Source organism: Chelmon rostratus, chromosome 15, assembly GCF_017976325.1.
Source record: "Chelmon rostratus isolate fCheRos1 chromosome 15, fCheRos1.pri, whole genome shotgun sequence".
NCBI lineage: Eukaryota > Metazoa > Chordata > Actinopteri > Chaetodontiformes > Chaetodontidae > Chelmon > Chelmon rostratus.
In genome coordinates this window covers 17,633,989-17,659,111 of record NC_055672.1, presented here as the reverse complement: position 1 = coordinate 17,659,111, position 25,123 = coordinate 17,633,989, and the positions used below count along the sequence as shown (strand labels likewise).

The 25,123-nt window shown below is 41.0% G+C and overlaps 1 protein-coding gene across 4 annotated transcripts in view; it reads right to left on the bottom strand.

The window, feature by feature from the left end:
* Nucleotides 1-24,123, bottom strand: part of ralgapa2 (Ral GTPase activating protein catalytic subunit alpha 2) — an 84,905-nt gene extending 60,782 nt beyond the window's left edge. For all 4 annotated transcript variants that reach the window (XM_041953151.1, XM_041953153.1, XM_041953152.1 and 1 more), the window contains exons 1-4: nucleotides 23,884-24,123; nucleotides 9,272-9,382; nucleotides 8,832-8,881; nucleotides 1,197-1,254 (exon numbers count right to left, since the gene is read on the bottom strand). In XM_041953151.1, coding sequence (XP_041809085.1) covers nucleotides 1,197-1,254; nucleotides 8,832-8,881; nucleotides 9,272-9,382; nucleotides 23,884-23,989 — 325 coding nt within the window. In that variant the 5' untranslated portion in view covers nucleotides 23,990-24,123. The remainder of the gene's footprint in view (nucleotides 1-1,196; nucleotides 1,255-8,831; nucleotides 8,882-9,271; nucleotides 9,383-23,883) is intronic.
* Nucleotides 24,124-25,123: the final 1,000 nt, after the last annotated feature.

The following is a 25,123-nucleotide window of genomic DNA, read 5'->3' as shown; positions in this document are numbered from 1 at the left end:
ACAGGGATTTGAAGTTTAGGATTAGAGTTAACATTAGGGTTGTGTTAGAGGGTTGTTAAAAATGAAGCTACTCCAGAGGTTTAAGTCTTGATCAAGAATGTCCTTAACAGAGTGACTCAACAAAGACATATTTCAGTGGCAGACACGAAGAACTGGCTGAGTTCTTTTCCAAGTGTCCTTCTCTGGTACTTTTGTTATTCTCCTCTCATCAGGTTAAATCAATAACACTTTTATGGTTGGACACATAAATGTGGAAAGAAATCCTTTCATACTCTTTGGGCTCAGAAAAGGAGGAATTAGACGTAAGCAGACAGAGTGATAAAAGGTGTGAGGATTTTGTTCAGCTTTTACTGGGTCGAATGTCTGCGAGCTTGCAATCCTCAGCGAGAAGGACAAAACCACTATAAATCAAACATTTCATTCTTGACCTACCCTACCCTCCACAAGGATTTCTCCCAGAGCACTGAAACCATTTTAGCAATGCTACTGGCGAAGAATAAACGTGATAAAACAAATTATGCGCAAGAAAAAGTTATCTTAGGAATTCCAATTAAAACTCAGGTATGGCGAGGAGCTATCTAGCTGCTACCATACGTTCTTCAAAATAGAAGCACATAGTCACAGCACAGCATCTTGACTAGTGACACATGAACTGATGAGTGCCAAAGAAAACTCTATACGAGTTCAAGAAAAGGCCAAGAGACAGACTTAAACCTGTGAGGATTTGTTGTCCAATGACTGACAAACAGGTAAACAACCCCAGATCAGTCTTGATATTTGGAATTACAAGCTGGAGGGGAAGGCCAATCTACAACAGCGATCTAGACCTGGACTGTTGCTGCCAATGGCTGACAAACAACAGTTATAATTGGGGTTATCGCTTCTTGCAAGGATTTTCATTGTGTGTGCATGTGTGTGTGTGTGAGACTGAAATCATGCCAGCATAATTCAATTACTTATTTGCATTTCAAATGAAGTGCTCATTTGCATTTCCTATTTACATCCCCTTCTAAGACTAATTATTTTCTCTTCATTATGGAAGGCTTAGGCATGGTTGTGGTGACATTTTTTTTGTCCTAATGTGTATCTTAGAGGTTACAGAAGCATAAGAGGGAAAGACACATACAGCATACAACTACTTGTCTGGTATATTTCACCTGTTATTTCATATGATGAAAGCAGTTAGCAGTACATACCTATACTGTGAAACTGCCATCGGTTGTAGATTTTCTCAGGCAGATGTTGCAGAATTTTCTAATGACAAAGGAAAAAAAAACAGAAAAAGTTATGATTTGGTTAAGTCAGTGAGTAGTTATTAGCATTAACATCATATTGGTTGCATTCGGTTGTAAGTACTGGCCAGTTCCATGCTTAACTCTGAAGAATGCATTTTCTTTAATAGCTGAAACAATATTCTTTTATTCAATAAGGTGATCACCAGAGTTTATGTAAAAATGGCAAACATCCACTTGCTGGTTTCTGGACTGTTGGTCAGACAAAGCTACACATCCAAGGACATCATCTTGGGTTCTGGCTGGCCTTTGTGCCATATTTTATTATTTTCTAATTTTAAAAACAAACAATGAATCAATTAATCAAGAAAATAATTGGTAGATTAAACAGTAATGGAAACAATTGTTAGTCGCAGCCCCATTTTCTTTATTGGTTTAAAAATAAAAGCAGCAGGAAAACTGTGCTTCGGTGAGTGGCACAGTTTTGAAAAATCAGTATACACTTAAGGAATGCAGCCTTCTTGCCCTTTCCCTCCACTTGGCCTAGCATGTCTCTAGATCCTGGTGACACAGGACAGCACTGAGAAATGTCATCACCTCCCCACCAACCGCTTTACAACTCAATTAGAGTGCCCTAACCTTTCAGCAGCCTATCATTATTCTTGAATGCAGCGACAGGTTAACTGGGTCCCCGTGGATAGATGAAAATAAGGGTGGGGGTTGGATGTGTGCACACACGGCTAGTTAATAGTCACTGCACTGATGCAACTGATGCCCCAATGGCTCACTTCTCATCAAATCCTAATCACTGACCCAATAAGACTTCACAATTGCAATGCTGAGGTCAAGTCTGTCCTTTACTGCCTCGCGTATGCAGCTCTGACCCACTCATCCAGACAACCAACTCTGGTTGGCATGATAAAAAGCTCATCTGCCCTGCAGAGTGAGAGAACACACAACCATACAGAACATAACAAAAAAAAAATGTGCATGAAAGAACTACAAATATTAAGTCCTCTTCAGCCATGAATGCAAAGTCGAAAAAAAAAAAGATGGGTATGAGAGAAAGCTTTGGAGACTATCGAACATCATTTTATCATTTAAGTGAGAGCTTTTATAATCTCAAGGATATTTTTTTGTTGAACAATTAGGCTTAGATAGCTACAATTATTTCATTATAAACTGAAGTTCATAACTTGAAAATGTTAGGAATCTTATAAAAAGATGTTTGTAATTTTCAAATTATATTTCAAACAACATTTCTTGTATAATTTTAACATGATAAGATGTTAATGTTTAGACCATGAAAAGGTCGTTTTCTTTTGTAAAATATTCATATTACCACTATAGAATTGCTATGAAACATTTATGCATTAGGCACGTTATGCTGAGAGCTGTGGTGGTCCGCAAGTTTTGAGTGTCTTAGTTTGTCAACAACTTCCTTCTTCCCTTGTCATCCTCCATCTTTAAGTTGCCCTTCTCGTCCTCTGACACTAAATCCCTGTCATTATCAGTGACAGTGGAGATACTGAAAGACATACATCACTTAAAGGGGGCGCTGGATGACTATCTGCGCTGTTCAACTTCTCTCTGATCCACAGACGTGATGGTATGCGTATACAGCCGTGTGGCTACACCTTGCTATTGATCCCACATGGGATTATTAGATCGCTACACAGCCTCTGTGCTGGGCTTCACTCTATCTCCTTGGGGCTGGAGACACATTATGCTAGGCGGTAGCACAGCAGGGTGTCCTCCTTAAGCCTTACCCTGTGTGTGTGTCTGTGTGTCTGTGTGTGTGTGTCTGTGTGTGTGTGTGTGTGTGTGTGTGTGTGTGTGTGTGTGTGTGTGTGTGTGTGCGAGCAGACACAATAACACTGCCTTTCTCTCTCCTCACAGAGCACCAGGATGGGAGAGTGGGAATGAGATGGAGAAGCTAGCTCAGAAAGACTCCCTGTGGAGCTGGAATGGCGGCTGCAACAATGAGGAATTTACTGGCTGATATGAGGCGAATGCAGAGTCTGCCGGACTGAGGGTTGGCGGAGTTACTCTAATCTGCAGCCATACTCCAGCATAAAGATGGGGGCATTACTGTGGTACTGATACAGCCTTAACACATTTACATGATCCGCACTTAGGTTTCCAGTCGCAGGGCCTGAACATGACACAGAATACACTTCTCCAAGAGGTGGTCTACAAGGGCTTTTTGACGGTAGCAAGACATGCAGCACTCTCAGAGGGAATGTAGTCATTTACATATTGTTTAGGTTTTTGACACAACTCGGTGATTGATGATTATGCCATCTAAGGACAATGGAACCTCCAGGGGGACACAAAGACACTGGAGGCAGGAAGCACTAACCCACGAACATACTAACACTAGATGCAGCAATCGGAAAATGACCAGCGTGTCAATCACATTACAAGACTTATGCAAAACGTACATCGCAAAAACACACTACATAGTGCAGGAAATAAAGTGAAATACTGTTAGTTAAAACATCTTTACTTTACATGTTTTGACAGATAAAGGAAACGAGACCATGATGCAAAAATCATTTGTAGTTCCTCGTGTACAGTGTGAGAAAAGACATCAGTTACGCCTGCTTTGTTTATAATGCTTCGTGCAGGCCAAAGCAGACTGCTTATTTACATACTAACCAAATTACTCAGCTTGCCCTCATTATTTGTTGGTAAAGGTCTTGACAATTTACAATGACAATGCATACAGTATTACTCTAACATGTAATATGTTTACAACCTAAATCATGAGTTTCATTTGAGAATAAATGATCAAAATACATGAAGGTATGAGCAAAAATAAAAGGATGTGTTCATTCTCCTGTCTAGCCAGTGGGTGGCAGCAGCAGAGTGCAATCAAACTCCTTCTCAGATGTCCAATTGGCAGCTAGCTCAGCCTTCAGGTTTTCCTCATTGCTGTGTGAAAGCCAAGCTGCAGTGCACTTCCTCTAGGACTGTCCTGAAATTATTTCCATGATTACGCAGGAATATAGGTTTGTACAAGGGAAGAAAGCTAAATTACATGTCAAAGAAGCCATTTGTCGAAAAATGCATTCACAAAATCTTTAAATAGAATTTTAAAGGTATATATATAGTTAAGTAATGTATAACTAGAATCTCTGTTCCAGAGCACAGAGGCCCAAAGGCTAAACATAAGCACAGGTTAAAACAGCTCTCAGACTTTCAGGTTCATTTACTCAGCCTGTTCCATGTGCAGACCCAAGCTACACTTAGTAAATTTGCATTTACGCATTAACTACTAACCCCCTGCCAGTGAAATGTCAGTCATGACTAGGACTGCACAAAGAGGAAAGAAGGAGGAAAAGAAATCACAGAGGTAAATGGCCCTGGGTTGATTTTCAGCAGGTCAGCTAACATGTAGAGGAGGGTTAGAGTGATTTAACCTAAGATGTGAATTGAGAGGAATATGATGCCGTTACACCACACAGGATGTTTGTGACACAGAGAGAAACTGTGTTATCAATGCCCTAATTATTAATCACTGACTATTAACATACTCAGCGCTTACACGGTACATTTCGATGTGGCATTTATTGAACTTCATATTGCAGTCAGTTACGGCAGGTGGACAATAATGTTGCTCATTCCTCCTTAATTGGTCCATGAATGTGACGTTTCTGGCTTTACGATGGAAATGGAAATGTTTGGAATGAACAGAAAAATCCTGCTTTTAGGAATTCTCTGTGTTCCTCTTCTTAGTGTTCGGGTTTGGTTTCTGGTGGTTCGGTCGTGGTTTTCTGAGGATAGTCGTTGCCGCTGTCATTTTGACCAGGATGCCCCTAAAATTTCAAAATCTCAAGTGACCACCCTGGTTAAATAAAGGTTAAAAAGTCAAAAGCTTCCAATCTGGTTTTTAAAAGACCACAACTTTTGCATTCTAAACTAAGCTAAATGAAATTCACGGTCATCCACCACAAATACGGTTACAGAGATATAATAAGCAGGATTATCCATATAAGGCAACTCAGCAAGTCAAATCTAGATGAGGGGCGTTTAGAGAGAGGATGACAGGGGGAATTCAGAATGCTGAGTCAGGTCCGGATGACAGACTACAGGTCATGGTGAGGTCACATCCTGGAGAGAAAGTGGGTAAGTGCAGACTTCCCTCTGAGTTTTGTTGGTCCCACAGCTGTCCCTTAACCTGTCCCACAACCTCAGTGGCACCAGGACAGTACTGTTTTCAAATAGTGCGAGGTCATCTGCAGTCATATGGGAGCGTAAACAAACTGTAGTCCCGCAAGGCTTGATGAGATCAATCTGGTCTTGTGACAGCGAAAAACAGTTTTCTACTACAAAAAGTGGTCTCATCCTGTTTCACTCCTCGACTTACACCGACACACACTTTCTGCATTTTTCATGTTCTATAATTTCATCACAGTGGTTTAATTAAGCTCTTTTGATAGCGCCAAAGTAAGCTGATTGCATGAATATTCAACCCTTCCGAGGGTTGAGGTCTGACAGAAAGCTTGGGCTTTACGTTTGGGGTCACTGCCGTGCAAGCCATCATTCTCTTGCATGCATTTCCCACCAGGAGTTCTGCGTCATTCAACCCACTAAGTTCACAAGCCTTCAGGGCCCTGTTGCAGTGAAGCAGCCCCACAGCATGATGCTGTCACTGCCATGCTGCTTTGGGGTGGGGATGGTGTGTTTCTGCTGATGTGTCACGCTTGGCTTGTACTAAACATAGCACTTAGTATGAAAGTTAAAAAGCCTCGACTTTGGTCTCATCAGACCATAGAACCTTTATCCACTTTGAGTCTCCCATGTGCCTTCTAGCAACACTAAGCAAGATGTCATGTCTTTTTCCCCAATGCTGGCTTTCGCTTTGCCACTCTGCCATTAAGCTGCAACTGGTCAGGTACCAGGCGATCGCTGTTGTATGCACAGAGTCTCCCATGCCAGTCACGGACCCCTGTAGCTCTCTCAGAACTGACTTCTGAGTTGCCTCACTGATACCAAGTTTCTAAGGACTATTCGAAGACCAATATTCTTTCCATTTATCATAGTCTGCGGAATATGCAGCACCTTGAAATCTTTTTCATATTCTTTTCGCTGGGCTTTGTGCCAAATTTGTTTGAATGGTGCTTAATATACAGGTGTATTTAACTTCCAATCACTTGTCACACCCTGATCACACACAGGTCTCCACTGAACTTGTTATGCAACTTCTAAAAACAATTAGCGGCACTGATAATCTAGGTGTGTCATAGTAAGGAGGGAGGTAGGGTGAATACTTAGGCAACACAGTGTTTTCACAATGGGCCACCGAACTTCTAATTTAAAATAAACAGAACATGGAACTTGATCTGTGAGGATACTTACATATCTATATTTAATGAAAGCTGTAAAAAGGTACTAAGAATTAATATGTTGGTCTGGTTTTCTGTGTTAAAAAAATCAAAGCAATACATTGCTGTATATTAGTACAGCAATATAAACACAAAACGCGATCTAGATGATTAGAGTGGACTTTTCTATGCGGCATCTTCAGCAGTGTTGCATTCTCAAAGAGATCAGGTCGCTCATGTCTGTCGGTTCTGCAGGCAGCATCACATGCCACCATGGTGAATGCCTTCATGGCAGCAGACACAAAGAGATCCTGGAAGGGAATGGCAATGGCTGCTGGTGGCGGTGGGGGTGGGGTGTTCCAGCAGAGTTTAGGGGGAGGGACGCAAGATTAACCCCTCCAGATATCCATTACTCAAAAAGTCTCAGCATCGGGGATCATACTCCCCCACAGCAACCCAGGAAAAAAGGGGTCACATACCTCATCATGACAGCAAAGTAATCCCCACAGAGCCAGCTCAAAGCAAACACACGCACACTGGAGACATTTACTGTATTGGTCAGCCAGATTTGAATGCAAGGAGGGACTCAGGTGAAAGAGAGCAAGCGGGACTATATTTCCCAGGTGCCTGGAGAGATGAGGACATAACTGTGGCTTTTCAGGGAAATTCTTACACAGTAAGTGGGGTAGAGGTGTTGCAAAGCACAAAATGGCTGTCCCAGCCATTATCCATTCATAGCCTACACTCCACACCACTCTGATGCTTTTTGGAGAAAGGCTGCAAGGGCTTATATTTGGGTTGGTGGGCTTCTGTGACTAAAACAAATGACATACCTAAAAAAAGCACAATCCTGCCCTCAGAATCTGGGTTCGTAATAAAAATGACACAAATTTTAATTCAACACAGCCTACACACGACTGTGCTCTGCAGAAAAGAAAATAATTAGGATACAAAGTCCACTTGACTCAAAATATCATATCAATCTTTTACTGCACTTGTCATGTCCCATTGTTGCATGTTGCATAATAAAACCTCTGGGATAACATAATATATATTAGTAGTGAGCACAAACGTCATCCATTGATATATTCACAGCCACATACGATCCAACATGCCTAATCTAATATGGCGTAAAGAGAAAGTCCGCAGAGCGCAGCAGAGCTCAGGATGAAAGCGACCCTGTATCTGTCCTGTACACACCACTCAAAGCAAGCTTATCTTCTCAGTACACGGGTAAAAGCACACGTTGTCACAGGCAGGGGCTAAAAGGGGACAAATGAGGGTTAAGCTGCTTTCAATGTTAGTTCTTTTTTGAAAAGATGACTCTATAAATATGTAGGAGGCATGAATCCAGGCTTTATTTACAGGTTAGATGACTGGATGTGTGCAGACAGACAGGGAATGAGTGGAGAAAACTGGAGGGAAATCTAGGGAGTTTACTTGAAAAAAACAAATAAAAAAAATCATGTCATGTGATAACCTGAAAATAGAGTCCAAGTTGTACAAGATAAACTTGACTAGCAGGAATTAATATCAGAATTAGGAATACATATCTGAAGAAAGACAAAAGCAGTGTCTGGCCTGATGCTACTGTGATAAACAAAATGAACTGGTCAGTAGGTCTGAATCCACAGTTACACTTAGATCCCGACTAGCTATGGCTAACTATATGTTAGACAAGAACCACTCCTGCACAGTGCTCTCAGGTGAGCAGAAAAACTAGGACAAGACAAACTGTATGAAGAGGGACGAACAGACTGGCCCCCGTTTTTTTTTAATCTGCTGCCATCCTTATAGCCCTGCCCTGAGCAAATGTAACTGGAGAGCTGACTGTTTGTATTGGAAACTGGAGCTGCCTTTGCAGTCAGGTGGGAAAACAGGGTAAGAGACTTTAACCTGCATGTGTAACATAAGAGCGTTCAGAAAAACAGAGGGAGGGGCCATAGAGGCAACAATGCATGCTCAAAGAGCCACAAGCCATGCGTCCTCTAATCTGCATGCACACCTGGGTTATAAAACAAGAAACAAACTGAAAACCCTACCGCTACACGTCAAAGGCTGGAAAATGATGGAGAAAAGGCTTTTTTTCCCTCTGCACAATCTCTAATTGATTTCTCGGCTATTTGAGGCAAACTCAGGAAGCAGCCAGAGTTGCAGTGTGGCACCATGGAAACTACGGTCCCACCCCAGAGTTCAGCAGTAAACAGGTTAAAGCTGTAGCAGCTATCAGTGGGAATGGAGACAGCGACACAGAAAAAGACGGACTTACTTCAAAAATAAAGAGGATAGAGTCCAGCTCCTCCCTTTGAGATTTGTTCCCTGAAACACAAGGAAAGTACTTTGGTTTTTAAACACATAACCGGGAGCTATACTGCATTAGCCTCATCAATAATGTAACAATAATGCAGGCCATTTCGTGAACACTTATACAAAAGAACTTGTGTTACCATGAGAGCATACTCCCGGTGGGAATTAATCCCCCTACCCCCCGATAGTGTTGGAGTCAGGCTCAACACACAGCTACACTGAATATATCCAGAGATTGTTTCTCTATGAGCGTATACTCACTGCTCTGTAAATGTGGGGCAGAGGAAAATAAATCCTCAACACTTACCATGGACAGCAGGGAGAGGGTTAATTATTGAACCACCATCAAGGGTGGTGGTCAACAAGTGACTGTGCAACTCAAAAAAAAAAGTTTTTACTCACCTTTTTGTTTTAAGTTGCATTCCAGTGTAATGAAATTTTCATAGAAGATAAAATAAATCTGAGAACAGTTGCTCTCAAAGAACGCCTTCAGCTCACTCTTGTCAATGATATCTGTGGAAAAAGGGAAACACTGTCAATAACATGTTGGATGAAAATAGAAAATGATATCTTTCTGTTAAGATGCACCTTAAATCCGGATGTGGCAATAACCTCATATAGCTATACTGTGACATGAGAACAGATTTAGTCTACAATGCAGAATATTATCATTCCAGTTAATGGTACAACTGAACAATACAAACTTTATGTTTGGACATAAAATCAATTTTGCTGATGATCCTCTTTCTTAGAATTCCTGTAGATCTTAACCAACAAGTCATCCCAAAACCTCTGTCATATGGAATTAATATACAGGCTAATATTTGATTTTCTCTGTATTGTTCTCAGGTGTATGTTCATTTTTTGTCTCCATGTGTCAAGTTCTGCCAGCATACAGAAAGCTGAACACTACAAATCATCTACTGACCCACTTTGAAACGCCTTTGATCAGTTGTGTGAGGGTCTCGCTGTAATTCAAAGCTGCTACCTCACTTGCTGTCTCTTTAATTCAAACATGAAAATGCTTAACTTCACTGTTGCACAGACCTTCCACTTGTTTCCCATTTTGCAAATTGCTTCACTTCCTTACCCTGCGTAACATCACCCACCTCTCACCTGCAATCATTAGTGGAATGATGACAGGCCTTTTGGAGGTGTTGAGAAACAACTTGTCTGATCATTTCACAATCCTCGAATAAGTACAACTATTTTTCTCCTTTCTGCTGATGACGTGTTAATATAATATTTCTCTTACATTTATACTGTTTGAGCTGGAAAGAGATGCATAATTTAAGACTTTGTGTACAAAGACAAACACCTTTGAACAGGAACTCGCATCAATGTGTGACTGAACTTCTGTTCAACTCTCGTATTGGGATTATTCCGCCGTCTGCTGCAGACCACAAAGTGATGATGACAGCTGACTAGAGGATTGTGATACATTCCCAGGATTTTCTACACTTTCCGCAGAAGTCAAAACATGACTGAAAATGCATTCAGAAAATATATACTGGTGCTCCAGAGTGCCACATTTCCTTAACAAGGTTTTCAGTCACCATTTAGGGTAGTTTCTCATCTCATTTTGGATGAGTTTGGGGATTATCTCTGGTCTGGATCAAGGCCAGGCTGTGGTGCGTTCATGGCCACACGAGCTCAGGCGGCAATAGTTAATGACGGAAATAGGTGGTACATGTGTATAGTCCCAAACAGACTGGCGCTGACAAAATCCCAAATTCTTCATGTAATGAATCCCGATCGATTGCCATACTTATACAACTGTGGTAATGAGATAGGCCTGGTCTGAATATTCAAATATAGGCCAGGAGGAGTCCTGGCACAATAACAGCAATTAAGGTTCACCTTCTGTTGCAAATTCTGCCTCTACCACATGGCAAATTGGAAGACTCCCAGAAGCAGTCCAGCTCATGGGGAGTGCTGGAATTATGTAGTAAAGACTCACATGACTTGTCTTTGCCCTGAGATCAAAGCAAAGATAACGAAGATGCATGATGTGAAGAACACATAAAAGGCATGGCTGCCTTTGGTTTTCAGCCTCGACATACTAAAAAAAAACAGCTAGACCTCATCGGAGGATCCCAGGTGGCCGATTGGCTCAGTTGTGCCTTAAAAGTGGTTGACAAAAATCTTGAAATCTGCTCTAAATCTATCATCTACTATAGACTAATTCTCCATAGAAAAATGTAGGAATCAGACCTCTACAGTTTTTCGGTTGCCTTGTGCACACAAGAACACATCCAATGCTTGAACTCCATCTTTCACAGAACACAACACTTCCACCACACCACTTAAGCTAATCACATCTGTTCAATTCACATTCAAACACACAAATACTGCCACACACAAGAGCACAACCTCACACATGCACTGTGGACACTATGGAAAACTTTAATGGTAGGAGTAATGATTGTATGCAATGTGCATGGCTGCAACAGCTACCACCAGAGGCTGTGGATGCATAGGCAAAGTCTGCTTGTCGGTGATGACATAACACTACTGTTGTAGCTCATATCTTAACTGACTGGAGCTTGCCTGGCAAATGTGCAATGCATACATCATTTATATGATGTTTGGTTACAGTAACACTGAGTGTACTGGGTTCTTCCCACTGTTTGCATTGGTTCCTTTGGCTTTATCTCTGAGCTGGGGGCATCAGCTAACCTAGCTAGCTTGTCTTCAGTATGGGTAGCTAGAATGAGAAACTGTTCTGCTGTCAAAACAACACTCCTGCCTGGAAATCCCATGGGCCAATGTACTAGACATGTGCAGTGAACTGTGGAGAATGGACTTGGAGATTTTACCAAGAGACAACAAAACAAACACCTCTCCAAGACAAAAAAAACTAGCACTTCATTGCTAAATGTGGCTAAAAAGATTGTACAAAATCCACTGTCATTTTCCTACGCACTAAGTCACAGCTGTTGCAAACCTTAATTGCTTTTTAAGTCATGCATGTAACTCTGCTATAAAGCTATTCTACTTATTAAGGACCAGAGATGTGACCCAGACCAATACCCGAGGGCTGGGGTCTAAAGGCGCTCCAGTCTTGGCCCGTCATGTGCTTCAGTTTTTTAACACAGTTTATTCTGTTTGGAGGGTTCCTGAAAGCTGGTTCACCAAAATCCCTCAGACAACAGACAAAGAACAGCTTTGACCTGTGTTCTATAATTACACCAGTATTTAGGTCTCTCTTTAAGATCAGTTCCAAGAAAAATAATGTAACACCTAATATCAGTCAAGATTTGAACATGTCTAATTTAACAAACAAAAAATACAACAATGAAGTATTTAACATCAAACAGGTCTGACCAGTGCAGATGGTGTACCTGGGTACATAAAAAAAGAGCAAAAGAGCAGAGGGGAAGATCCCATAATAATTTTGCAACCCTAATGAGGAGTTCATGGGGGGTAGGTCAATTTCATATGTCATGCAGCATGTCAAAGGGGCATCATCTTGTGCACTCTAGCCTTCAGACTCACTGCACCCCATCTGCTCAAGTAGCCCTAACCAGCCACTGGAGCATGACGGACAGAGGAAGAGGTCTTAAGGGGAGAAAAGAAAAGAAAAAAAAGAAAAAGAAGATGAACACACGTCTGACAGCATGCAAAATCTCAGGTGGACATTAACCATGTTGGAAAAGGCTGACAGGACACCCATCATCCTGCCAGTACTGTAATTCCAGCTCTAAGGTGTACTGGTGTTAGAGGTATCAAAGGGTCAGAGGAAAGCATGAATTTTCCTGCATGAGCAAAGCCATCTGTTTACTAAATGACGATGTGTACCAAATAGGACAATAGTAAGAAACATCTTTGTATTATTAGCAAAAATTAGGGTCCTATAAAATCCCTTTTAATTTTTTTCCTGATTCTGTGTTTTGAGGGTAATTTTTTCTGAATTCTGTGATTGAAACACATTTTCTCATTAGAAAGTGTGTCTAATTATGTGGTAGAATAATAATATTTCAACAATTTAGTAAGAAAATATTCCAAATGCACTTTATGAATTTGATGTAACACAAAATTTGCCTTTTATCAAACAGATCTTCTGCAGGATAGCCTTCATATGCAGCTTGAACACAGCGTGTAACTGGGTATGACGGAGGCTGCTCTCATGTTCAAGCAGTGCTCCTACCTTTTGACAGTCTTTGACCTGAAACAGATGTAGCTTTTTAATTTTGTCCAAAAGAATATCTTGACTGTGGGCATGCAGCTACAAAGTCTTCAACAAATTTGTGTCTTGCATCTGCCAATGTGCTCGCACTTCTGAGAGTTTGTAGAAGTGATGAGCTCTCTCCCTCTCTCTCTCAGGACCTCTTCAAAATGACTCCACCATGACACCAAAACATGGCAGAATAGTTCATTTTTCTGTTCATCTGGCTTAGGGGCTGTGAAAAATGCTTAGGATGGTAGGGAAAACCCTGATTTTTATCAACTGCATCCACACTTTCTGTGACATTCAGCATTTACAGTTAATTCTGTTTTTATTATGAAATTCTGCAGTTCCGTCCATCTCTGCAGAGGGAAATCATAGGGCCCTACAAAAAGCAGTTAAATTACAAATATTTCAGAATTCACTTTTTGTCTTTGTCTTGTGCTAAACATATTAGATAAAAGATTATAAAATACATCATCCTTGCCATGAAAATACATTTATTTTTCATGTCATCGTCAAAATTGCAGTTCCCGGACTTGGATATTGAACTTGGCCATATTGTGATTTGCATAACATTTGGATTTATTGTTCAGGCCCAATTCCCTCTGACTCACCTGCCTAGTGCTGGACTGAGAAGTTACTTTTTGTGACCATTAGCGAGGTGGCTGTTTCATACATACTATAGTTAGCTCTCTCCGTGTGGGTGGTTCCCTCCTTCTTCCTTACTGCTGACGCAGTACGCACACATAGGCATAGAATAGAAACATAGAATTGAACTGAATAGATAAGCTCCCTTGTCACCAATGCCCGATCCAGCAAGTTCAGTCAGCATCAGACCGACATCAGATATCAGAATTGATCGGTGCATCCTTAATTGAAAGCAGTAAGAATTACAGCCAGAATTCTGTGTGAACTTTCTGTAAGTAATGACATACTGTGTCAGTAATGATCAACAAGTGGAGTAGTTCTTCTCTTTGCTTTCCTGCTCTCTGGTTTAGGGCTTACTTTTTGTCAGGGAAATGTTTTGTTGAAAACATAAGGTTGTACAATGGTTATCATCATTGTGAACTACAATATCCAATGAGACTCCTCACTCAAGGGGCCGCACTGACTTCTCAGGTAACAGCATGCAGACAGAAAGAGACAGAACCTGTTCTCCAGGCCCTGGGAATGCAGGAGATGACACTGTATCCTCTGAGGCCAATAAGATAACTGTGTCCTTCAATTGACACCCCTCTGTCTGCAAGACTCTCGTGTCACAGACAGGAAAACAGTGCTGGATGAACAGCAGCTGCAGAGAGCTGTGATCACACAGGGCTGTTATGGTGGGAGGAAATTGTGTCTTAACACTGTTGACTGCAGTCGAATGTGAATTTCAGAAGCCCTCTGTTTGAGGAAGCTAAAGTTAATGCCAACTTTTGGTGATGTGATCCACACATAAAAGCTCTTCTCGCAGAGGGGACAGTGCTGAAGAACTGATACAAGGGAAAAGAGAAGGAATGGAGGGATGCTAAGACAGCCTAGCCAAGTTCAGAAACAAAACAGGGATCAAATGTTGCCCCAAATGCTATCCTAGTAGTTCTGCATCTAATTGACTGAAGCTAAATACTCGGCTATTGCCCACCAGCTGCCTAAACCACTAACCATGCTGCAAGAGGATCCTTAAGTTAGCCTTATTTTTAACTGACTAAAAACTCTATGAACAATGGCCTAGATACTGCTGACAGTGATAACTTAATGAAGCAGACACCTGCAATTTTCTCTAGTGGAATTAATAAACACACGCCAAACAGAGCAGCCACGGCAGGTTTGGGTTGGGTTTGATGCTATTCTCCAGTGTGACAGGTTCCCTGTTAACTGTCAGGGCAGGACTGATGATCCAACCACGTGTGAGAGGAGTAGCTGCAAAATACTAATGTGCAGCCAGAGCTGCGGGACGGAAAAGCACAGCGTCTTCTCAAAATGTTATATGGAGGCAGATATTATAAACCCACCATCATCTCCACAAAAAAAAAAAAAAATCCCACGCAAATGTCAGGGCAAAGCTCATGCTGTTTTTTTCTGACCCTTGACTGGATAAACTGATATTTCAGATGTCATCACGTCACTGAAGGTCTCTCTGTGACTTCTAGGGCTAAGGGTGAAAGGGTGTCCCAGGCACTATTACATAACCCTATGGCATGTCTTTGATACATAACAACTTCACATAAGGTAACCATGTAAAGAAGGACACCATCCATCTGGTGGGCAAGCAGCATAATGTTAAGCTTCAACTGAATAATTAGCATCTCTTTCTGTTGCTTGCTATTCTAATGAACTGGTGTTAAACTGAGTTTGCCCAGCAAGCACTAAGAGAGAGCACACAGCAGTGTGCACATAGGGCTTGTTAGCCAAGCGGGTGAAGGTCATGTCATCAGCTGAAGCCTATGGTATATTTACACAATCAAAATCAAACGTCTGGCAACTGTGCCCACAGCTCCCTGTTCAAACTTCACCAGCACACAACACATACAATAATAACATTTAATGTTCAAAGGTTGCAAATTACAATGTATGCTGTTTATATACCGACGGAAGCAGAATCATTAATATGCCGTCTCATACCCACAAACCAGTCTAATCAGGTCTTTGATCAGACATAGACTCATTTGCATTAGGGCTGGGCTGGCTAACACTGCAGGTGCACTAGATTCTTGCCAGAAATGAGACGAGGAGAGAGAAAAGACTGATATGTTTTGTTGGCAGTGTGCTCAGATCAGACACAGAGGACTCTTTAAGGGCCCCGGCAGAGGGATGCCTGGAGGGCACCAACACATAGTAGAAGACCTACGGGGGTGGTAGCTAATGTGCATGCACGATGGATGCGGCATAGATAGCGCTTTCCTCCCTAAATGGCTGTCTACAAAGAAGGACTATGAGATAATTAAAGAGACTGCATGAGATTTATTATTTGAAAGATTACAGAGGTGTTTTCTTTCGGGACTTTTTGGCATGAGGGAGACCCCAAATGAGAGACACAATATAGCTAGTTCCAAAATTAAACTTTTCACTGACTACAGTTCTTTAAATGTATACAGAATGTCTTAGGTTCAAAGTTATGTGCTGTTTAATAACAATAAAAAATATCTTACTCTCACCTTTTTATAAAGAAATAAAGCTACACAGGAAACATTTTAACTAAACATTATTTACATTTTTCGGTCTGGTAATGTTTTCTTTGGCCAGAGAGATGGTTAAAAAAGACTCTGGAAGAAAACACAAACAGATCAGCTGCTGGGAACCTTTTGTCACCCATTGTTGAGTGCAGAGTTTGATATTTGACCGCAGTGAAAGGAGTTTAGTCATAAATCTGTTGAAACCAGCTGAGGAGCGCAAGTCTGTCACATGATTCCACAGAGTTACAAGAGGCAGCAGGCGTTTGAGGCCTTGATAACACACAGCTGCTTCCAGCTGTTGAATGTGCTCCAAGCTGTGCCAGTCTGGAGATGCCAATCACAATTCAGCACTCACTGGGCCAAACTGATGTTCCTTATCAGGGGGCCAATTGAAGACAATACACTTTTTTTTCTATCAGCACTGACAAGAGACTCATCTTCTATGGATCGGTTTAGCTTATAGCGCTTTCAGTTTGCAGCACAGCACAATTGTGAACTCAAACAGCCACGTAAAGACTGCAGCAGGAAGGCCGATTTCAAGCTGCCATAGCTAGTCAGGAAATAACATTAATAACTGGCTTGGCCATGCAATGTATCATTCTCTGAGCAATATATTCACACTGAATGATTAACATACTGCCAGGCTAAAGCAATGGAGCAAAGCATTTAGCTCTCTCTAAGTTGACAGAGGCATAGGACGAGTTCCAATTCATATAAGGTATTCCAGTCTGTAGTGACTAAACCTTCTTTAAAATGTCAACAGGCTTGTCATTGTTGAAGCAGTAATAGGAAGCTCAGGATAAATGCTACAGCAGAGTGTCATGTGGCTTATGATTCAACACAAACAACAGGTGCATTAAAACAAACCAAAGAAATGTAATCATTATGAAAAGGGCCTTTCCTGCAATCAAAACACTGCATATACAGTAATTTCATTATGATGCCACTGTGCCAAACACTGCATGAATGCCTCTCAACTTGCAGTCAGTGTCTAGCTGTGTAACAGATTGAGGCCTATGGGTCTACACAGAGCACAGTGTGAAAGAGTCATGGTAGAACTGGCAAAGCCTGACCTTATCCCAGTCTGAGCTCACACATTAGAGAGTGGCTTATCTCGGCAGCTTAGCACTGAAGAGCTGCTAAACTGACAACTTTCACTCTACCTCAGCAGGTAGCCCTGAAACCCTTACCTTTATCAACAAAGGGGACACCTTTATTTCCCTCTATATTTAGTCCTCCTCCCAACCTAAAGACGGACAACGAACAATTTGGTTTCAATTTGCATAGTACACTAATACCTTCCTTGTTCCCTAATTTTTCTTCTCTTTAAGCAAAGATATAAAATGTCACAATTCACCAGTATGCAAGGCACACTGTAGGTGTCCAGTGGCAAGGAGCTCAAACTATTCTCATGTTCTAAAATGAGAAGCTACACTGTCTTGTGCATGTTACCTGTTCATGTATAAAGCTAAAAGCAATCAAGTTGCAGTCAAAAGTGAGGCAGGCCTGAAGCATTTCATTTGTTGTAGACGAAGAAGAACATCAGCCCTAATTTATGCATTAAAGTGTCAAAGAAAACCAAAACAACTAGCAAAGTAACAATGTTTTACCTACATTACTGACTCTGCACTCACTGTCCATTGAACGCTTTTTTTGTATTAACTTTTTCAAGTGTCCATGTTTTCCTGCACTTTAAATTAAAAGACAATGTTATAGCAACACCTCCTTTTATTGATTGTGATCGCTGTTCAACTGCAACTTCAGCTGATCCCTCACTTCTGTTCAAATTACATCAGTGGGGGGCTCACAGAAGAGCACATCAAGGAAAGACAAAGGCTCTGTATGAAAAATATAAATATGTGTATGTATATATATATTCTTTCTACTTCTAAAGTCCTTTTCTCCTTGATTCATCACGCACCATTTCACCAGCTCTTTAACAACAGTGTGTCTGTTAATACTGTAAACCATAGCTAAGTGTTTGTTTTCCTTTGACTGGAAACCTGGAAATCCACAGCAGATTAGCGGGAGCATGGGCATTCAGAAAAGCAACATAAAATGTACATCCACTTTGAGATCAAACCTTGATAACAAGTGGTGGCACAGTAAACCGCAGGCCTTGGGCTAGGTTTGGCTATTATAAAAGCAGGACAGGTAAACGGTGCAACTAGGCGAACTGGTTTTTTATGTGCTGTGTGGAATCACCCAGATATCATCCCCTGCAGAACACAGAGCGCTGGTGTTCTCCTATCTCTAGCTCTCCAACAGGCCAGCAGCTAAAAGAATAAAGCCTTTCATCCAACACCATGTGATTCATATCATATCTGAAATTCGGGTTTTAAGGAAGCTCTGCAACACGGCAGTAAGGCCACAGACTGAAAAGAGAAAAGCAAGACCAAGACTACTGCTCTTGTATTTTGGAGTCGTGTGTTTAAAATGTAGCCAAATAAAAACTAATCTATAACCATTTAGTCTAGAAACAGTGGTTTGTTCTGAATGAAAGAAGTATCAAAAGTTTTTAGTGGCAAAAGTCTAAAAATAGTTTGTGACTTCTTATCATGGCATAGTTTGCAATTCTAATGGCCCAGGCGTTGCAGCACAGGACTTCTTTATACTGCCAAATGCTTATCTTGACACTATCACCAGGTTAGAGGAAGCCACACGCACACACACATACCACCTCAATAATGGGAATAATAGTGGCAAAAAATGTACCGCATTAATAATGAAATAATAGAGAGTTAATATTCCCTTTTATTCTTAACAACTGTAGCTATTTCCCTAACAACTTCACAGCTTTATTAATCTCATTTGAAAAGGTCTAAAATGGGAAAATGTAGATTTACAATATACCAATTTCTAAACTCTGTTAAATCCTACTGTAACCAAAAAAGCAATGTTACCCATAACTCCTGCTTTGTGACAGGTGTTGGCTAGTAAAATACAGCAGAGGTGCCTGGCTCCTTTCCCAGCTAGCTTCTGTTCTACTGTCTATCACCATGACTTTGTTCTCTCATTGGTCCTTCAAAAAGCAGAAATATGTACCTGAGCTTCTCAGTTATTTTGTTTGCATTCAACAAGATCATCACGCAAGGGTGAGCTGTACTTATGGATGCTGACAAAATAAGCATTGTTTTTATCTCTATTAAAATGATGAGGTCCTCACATGTTACCATCCAGGACAGGAGAGAGAGCTTTAACAAGGCTGTACATGTAATGGGTTGAGCTTTGTTTTTCTTCCAAATATTTTTACGCAGTAAAAAAGAAAGAAAAAATAAACAGTTAGGCAGCCTGCCTTTGGTTTTGATATGCAGGCCATTCCCTATTTCAAGTAGAGCTTGACTGACATTGGCAGTCTGATGTTACTGGCTTATCATATAGTGTATGGCTTGGGACTCGGTGGCGAGCATGGTCAGGGAAAGTAAATTATACTGCAAGGGTTACTAAATTTAATCTGAATTAAATTCTTTAAACAGTTGCTATAAGCTAGCTATGTACGATCAAAGCTAAAATCATCCAACCTTGCAATACGCTACAATGTAAATGCTTAGAACAGCTGATTCTGTGGCTCATTCTTCACTTCTTCTTTCAAATCTCCCCAAGCAGCTCTGCAGATCTCAAGTGAAGTGAATGAGCAAAGATGCTCAATGCCAGGAACAGAATCACAGAAGCTGTTATCATAATAGCACCAGACAAAGACCTGTTAATGGCTGTCTCGTGTTCGCTAACTTCAGCAGCAGACAATCTCTCTCAAGTAGCTATTAACAGTGTCACTATGAAATGCCTAAATAATAATGTTTTTTGCCTCTACTTATGAAACAGTCACATACTGCTTCAAATGCTTTATGTTTATCCCATTATAGGGGCTGTCTTATATTTTGGACAATGGTGTCCTTTAAATCAATTTCTAAAGATTCATTTTCACTCTGACATAAAAAAAAGTCCATTTGTGCCAATTAGTGTTATTCAATTAGTGCCACATTAATCAACTATGATTTACAGGCCCTGTATTTTCAATAGTATACAGTCTCAACTTGCATCAACTTCAGTGTGTGGTAGCCTGTAAGGAAATAAGAACACAAACAGCCTCAAGACCCTAAAAAGGGAATGAAACCTGTTTATGATTCCTTGCTATATTGAACTATACTGAAGAGTCAATATTATGTCTACAAAGTGTGGGACAAAAGATTATAAGAGGTGGAAATTATTCACAAGTCTAGGCTTGGTGTTTTATAAAAGGGGAGAATCAGAAGTCGAGTGATCTCAACCTTTACTTCAGCCACACAGAAAACCTCCTTGAGAGCCCTTCCAGTGTTGTGCTCATTGTTTCCTCTGGTGCTTCACCTTGTGATTTCCTCTTATAACAGCAGCGCTTTCAGTTGACCCTGACTTCAGCAACACCAAGAGCACGCACACAGAGAAAAAGTAAGGTGTGATGACACTAAATTTCACTTCATCTGAAGAGGAGTGCAGAGCTTCCTTTAAAAAAAAAAAAAAAAACATTAGCTGTGGCTGAAGGCTCACACAACTACATCCACAAACAAACACACCTGACTGTTATCATTAACAACACTTGCACACATTCACTGTTGAGCCCATACACTTCACCAACAGGTTCAAAACAAGCTTGTTTACACTAGTGGAAGAGAACAAACAAATAATACCCAACAGCTTGTTCTATTCAGTTGGTTAGGTGATGTAGTTATTTGTCTTTCACCCAGAGGGGCCATGCTTAAGCTCTCGAAAGCATATTTATTTTATCTCACCTCCCTGTGGAGGGAGCAAGTGAAAAATGATATATCTCCATCAGGAATCAATGGCTATTTCCTCAGAGAAACACTCCTGTCAAATTAGTGAGAGATTGCCTACACTGTTGCTTGCATTTTGACCATCGCCTTTTTTTGATTTTTGGAGGAATTGGAGCAGTGGTATGCAACAGCAAGCGCAGAATGAGTTGGGACCAAGCTTGAGAATGACTCCGAGCAAGACAAGAGTCAGAGGAATAGCCGTTTGTGCCTCCATTGAGAGAAGCGTGATCAGGTGGTGCGCTGGGCTCCTGTAATTAACAACCTCAGCCAAATCCAGCCAGGCATGACCAGCAAATTAACATGCAGCAGCTTTCACACTCTATCCCACAGATCTGCTCAGTGAGCAGAAAACCAATACAGGGCCACTCTGAAAATAGCCCAGACCACAGATTGTCCTTTCGACTCCAATACCACTGATACGAAGACTACATTCAACAAGCTGGTTTATAACATTTCTGGTCCTTTTAATACAAAGCCAAAGAGAGAAGGAGACACAACTTTTACTTATAGTCTAAAGGACGATGAATTTGAAGGAAATCTTAGACATTTAACTAAATAAGCATGGGAAACTACACTGCATTCTACCAAGTCTTAAATACAAGCATGCAGGTTGAGCAGCTAAACAGCAAGTTCTCTGCCATTACAGGCTATGATAGTCTTGTTTAATGTTACTTAAATACACCATAACTGTTGACATTTTCCAATCATCACATCAGGAAATTAACCTGGCCAGACTTTCTATTTATCTAAATGCTACACTTGCAAATATAATGAACAGTACAAGTTACAAAGAAACAAAACGCTGTCAGCAGTGAAACAAGGTCTGCTAAATTCCCTCAAGTCCCTGTCCTGTCCTCCACAGCACCCCATCTCTCATCACTGCTTCCTGTCCACACAGGAACCAGGAGCACCAGGAGGAAATGCTTCCTCAGCTGAAAGCACGCTGAAATCAGGGAGGATGGGGGACATCAACATGTAGGCCCTACTATCAGCTGCTGGACAAACAGACCAGCCTTATCTTTGACTGCACATGAGGGAAAGAGAAACACAGAGGACATGCAGAAATCCGTACTGACCTCCACTTTGGTTGTACTAGTCTTGACATTGAAGGTGTGCTACAACAGCAGAAAGATCCAATCGAGCTAAATTCCAGACTGTTTTGCTCAAGCTTGTGAAAACTATTCAGCTGATGCTGGCTGCTTCAGTTGTGCAAGAAATCAATAAAACAGCAAACACACCACTGTAAAAAGGTTACAAGCAAGCATGAGTCAAAACTGGTTCTTCAAAACCTAAAAATCCCAAAAGTGCTTTGTTCCCAGAGCGACACTTTCCCTCCACTGAGTCCCACTGCTTCTGCAGACGCATCTTTACTATCAGTGTCATTTTGAAGATTTTGACAAACATCAAAACATGTCAACAAGGATAAAACTGTAGTAACTGTGAGAATATCAATTCAACATATTACATTATTACGTAGGTACAAATTTGTGCTGAGTTGATTACATATTCAACTGCATTACCTACAGGTTCACTCTTATGAGAGACAAACTGCGTACAGAGCAATACCTGAGCATGAGTGACCTACTTTGTTTGAAAATCTAAAGGGAAAGCACGTCATACAGTATGTTGCACTTCCAATGAATCCATTGCAGTCTTCTTCCATATTTCACATTTCCCTCCTGATAACGTTCTTCCTCTTCACATGTTCCCAAAGTACCCACAGACCCCGTTTTGTCTGCGATGCAATGAAAATAACATTATGTACATGCACTTATGCTACAGTACCCAATACTATGAAGGTCAGCTTGGTAATAACGAGATCCACACAGGCGGGATGCGATGAATACTGCATATCTGCATAGCTAAAATACAACTGAAGTTATGCTAGAGCTCCAAATACCTCTTTGTATTGTTCAGATTGTTTTTATTGTCATGATGATGGCAATGAAGCAAAACAGAATTAACACAAACTATTCAACTTTCATGTCATCTTCTGCTTACTTAAATCTTTTGTTTAGTGGATTTGTTATTTAGGCTCATGGGAGCGAAGCCATACACTGTATGGATCTTTTAGAGCATCATGACAAACGATCAATGAATAAAAAGAGTGGATTAAATTTAGGTTCAGCATAAGTCAGGTTACTACAGAGTAAATTCATGTCTCTTGATTCTAGTGAAGGAAGACAGGGTTGGAACAACAGCTACACAACAGTTTTATGACTGTCATATATAGTGTACTTCCTCGTGCTATGAAAGAAACAAAAGACTCCAGTGTGGCACACATACATTTTTCATTATTTTCCAATCAAATATCTGCAGGGTGCAGCAACTTGATGGCAGCTCTAACCAGGCAACCAGCTAGAGGAAAGCTCTCTCCTCACTTCAACCCAAAGTATATAAACGGTCATTTGTGTTATTCGGTGCTGAGTTACATAGGTACAATTAGGCCTCAGTAACTACGTTTAAAAACAGCCAGAATGACACAGAACTAAATGACAACAAAGGCTATGTTAGGCATCTGCTTCTCAGCGGCTGATGCCCTGACAAGGTAGCATCGGTTAGCAATGGCTGGCTAGTTAGCCGCAAGGGGAGCTAGCTTACATTAGCTTGCATCCATGCCTTATCACAGTGACTGTCTGTTATTAGCACGTAAAAAAATCAATGGAAACAGATGGTGAGTTGCAAACACTTTCAATTGCAACGGTAGTTTATGAGCATTGTGCGAATTCCTGTTGCCTGTCAGCTTGCTTGCATTAGTCACCGCAGTGACAGCCAGCCAGCCAGCTAACCTGACGCCTCATTTGACGTTAGCTAGCTAGCTAGCTCGACAAGCTAAGCCTCGGCGGTGCAGCATCAAAAGCCCGGTGACATTTCACTCACCTAACAGTGACCGGAGGTGTTTGAGCCGGGTCAGTACATCCTTCTTTGGGTCCAGAACTTTCTGTGTAGATTTCTTGACGTCTCCATGCCCCCTTCGAGTGAACATTCCGCTGTAAAATGCAACCGTGGAAGCTGAAATCACCTGTGTTTCACCATACACCAAGCCTCCAGTGTGACTGTCACTTTCCTCACCACCACTCTATGCCTGCTCGGTAAACATTCACCCGACGGCCGCTAGTGTCCTGCTTTTTTTTTTTTTTTTTTTTTTAAGGTTTTTTTTGTGGGTGTGTAAACACGGAAGCGGAGTCTGACAGAGAGGAGTGGTCACATTCAACGTCTACGCCTCCTTGTTTATTACCGTTCCACCTTGCACTTCCCAGCGTTTGTTTGTTTTTCGTACATTTTAATGAATTATTTCACCTTTGAAGATATCTGGACTTTTTCTCAATTTCAATGAAGGCCTAGCAATAAAACAATAATGTCCAGAGAGGGTTTTCGTCTCGTTCAAGTCTCGTGCTGTACCTCCCAAAACAAAACTGAGAAAAGCAAGTTTGCGTGTACTCTCATGCAGTAAACTCTGGGCTGAAGCCTGGCATCCATCCTCAGTCTAAAATTGGGAGTTATCGATCGCTTTCTTTCATGGAATAGAGGTTTGATGAGGGGAGGTTGGGGTCTGCTTGTTGTAAAGGCTCTCATGCGCCCTCTGGTGTTTAAAATCTGCATCTGATCAAATATATAAATGGAAAGAAGGGGAGAATTCCATGGGATAACTCTAAGGCTGCAATTTAAGATTATTTTCATTATCAATCAACCCGCAGATTATTCTCTCAATTGTTTTTTAATATAGCAAATATCAGGGGAAAAAAAGTCAAATGTCCATAACAATTCCCGAAAGCCCAAGCATTCAAATCCAAACTGCTTCTTTTATCTTTAGTTTGATATCATAGAACACTAAGAAAACAAGCAAACATTTACAAAGAGGAGCTGGAACCAGGAATATTTTTTGGCAGTTTTGCTTAGAAATTACTTAAACAATTAATTATCGAAGTAGTTGCCAATTAACTTTGGAGTCATTTAGAGCCTAGACTTTTTCAGCTTCTCCAAGGGCTTCAAGAAACTGTGAATGCAAAGCGGCTCACACCCAGTGTAAGGGTTGCATTATTATGACAAGCAACATGTGTGTACTTTGTCACAGTAATGAAATGAAACTAACAAAAATGTTGGCTCACTGACATGGCTT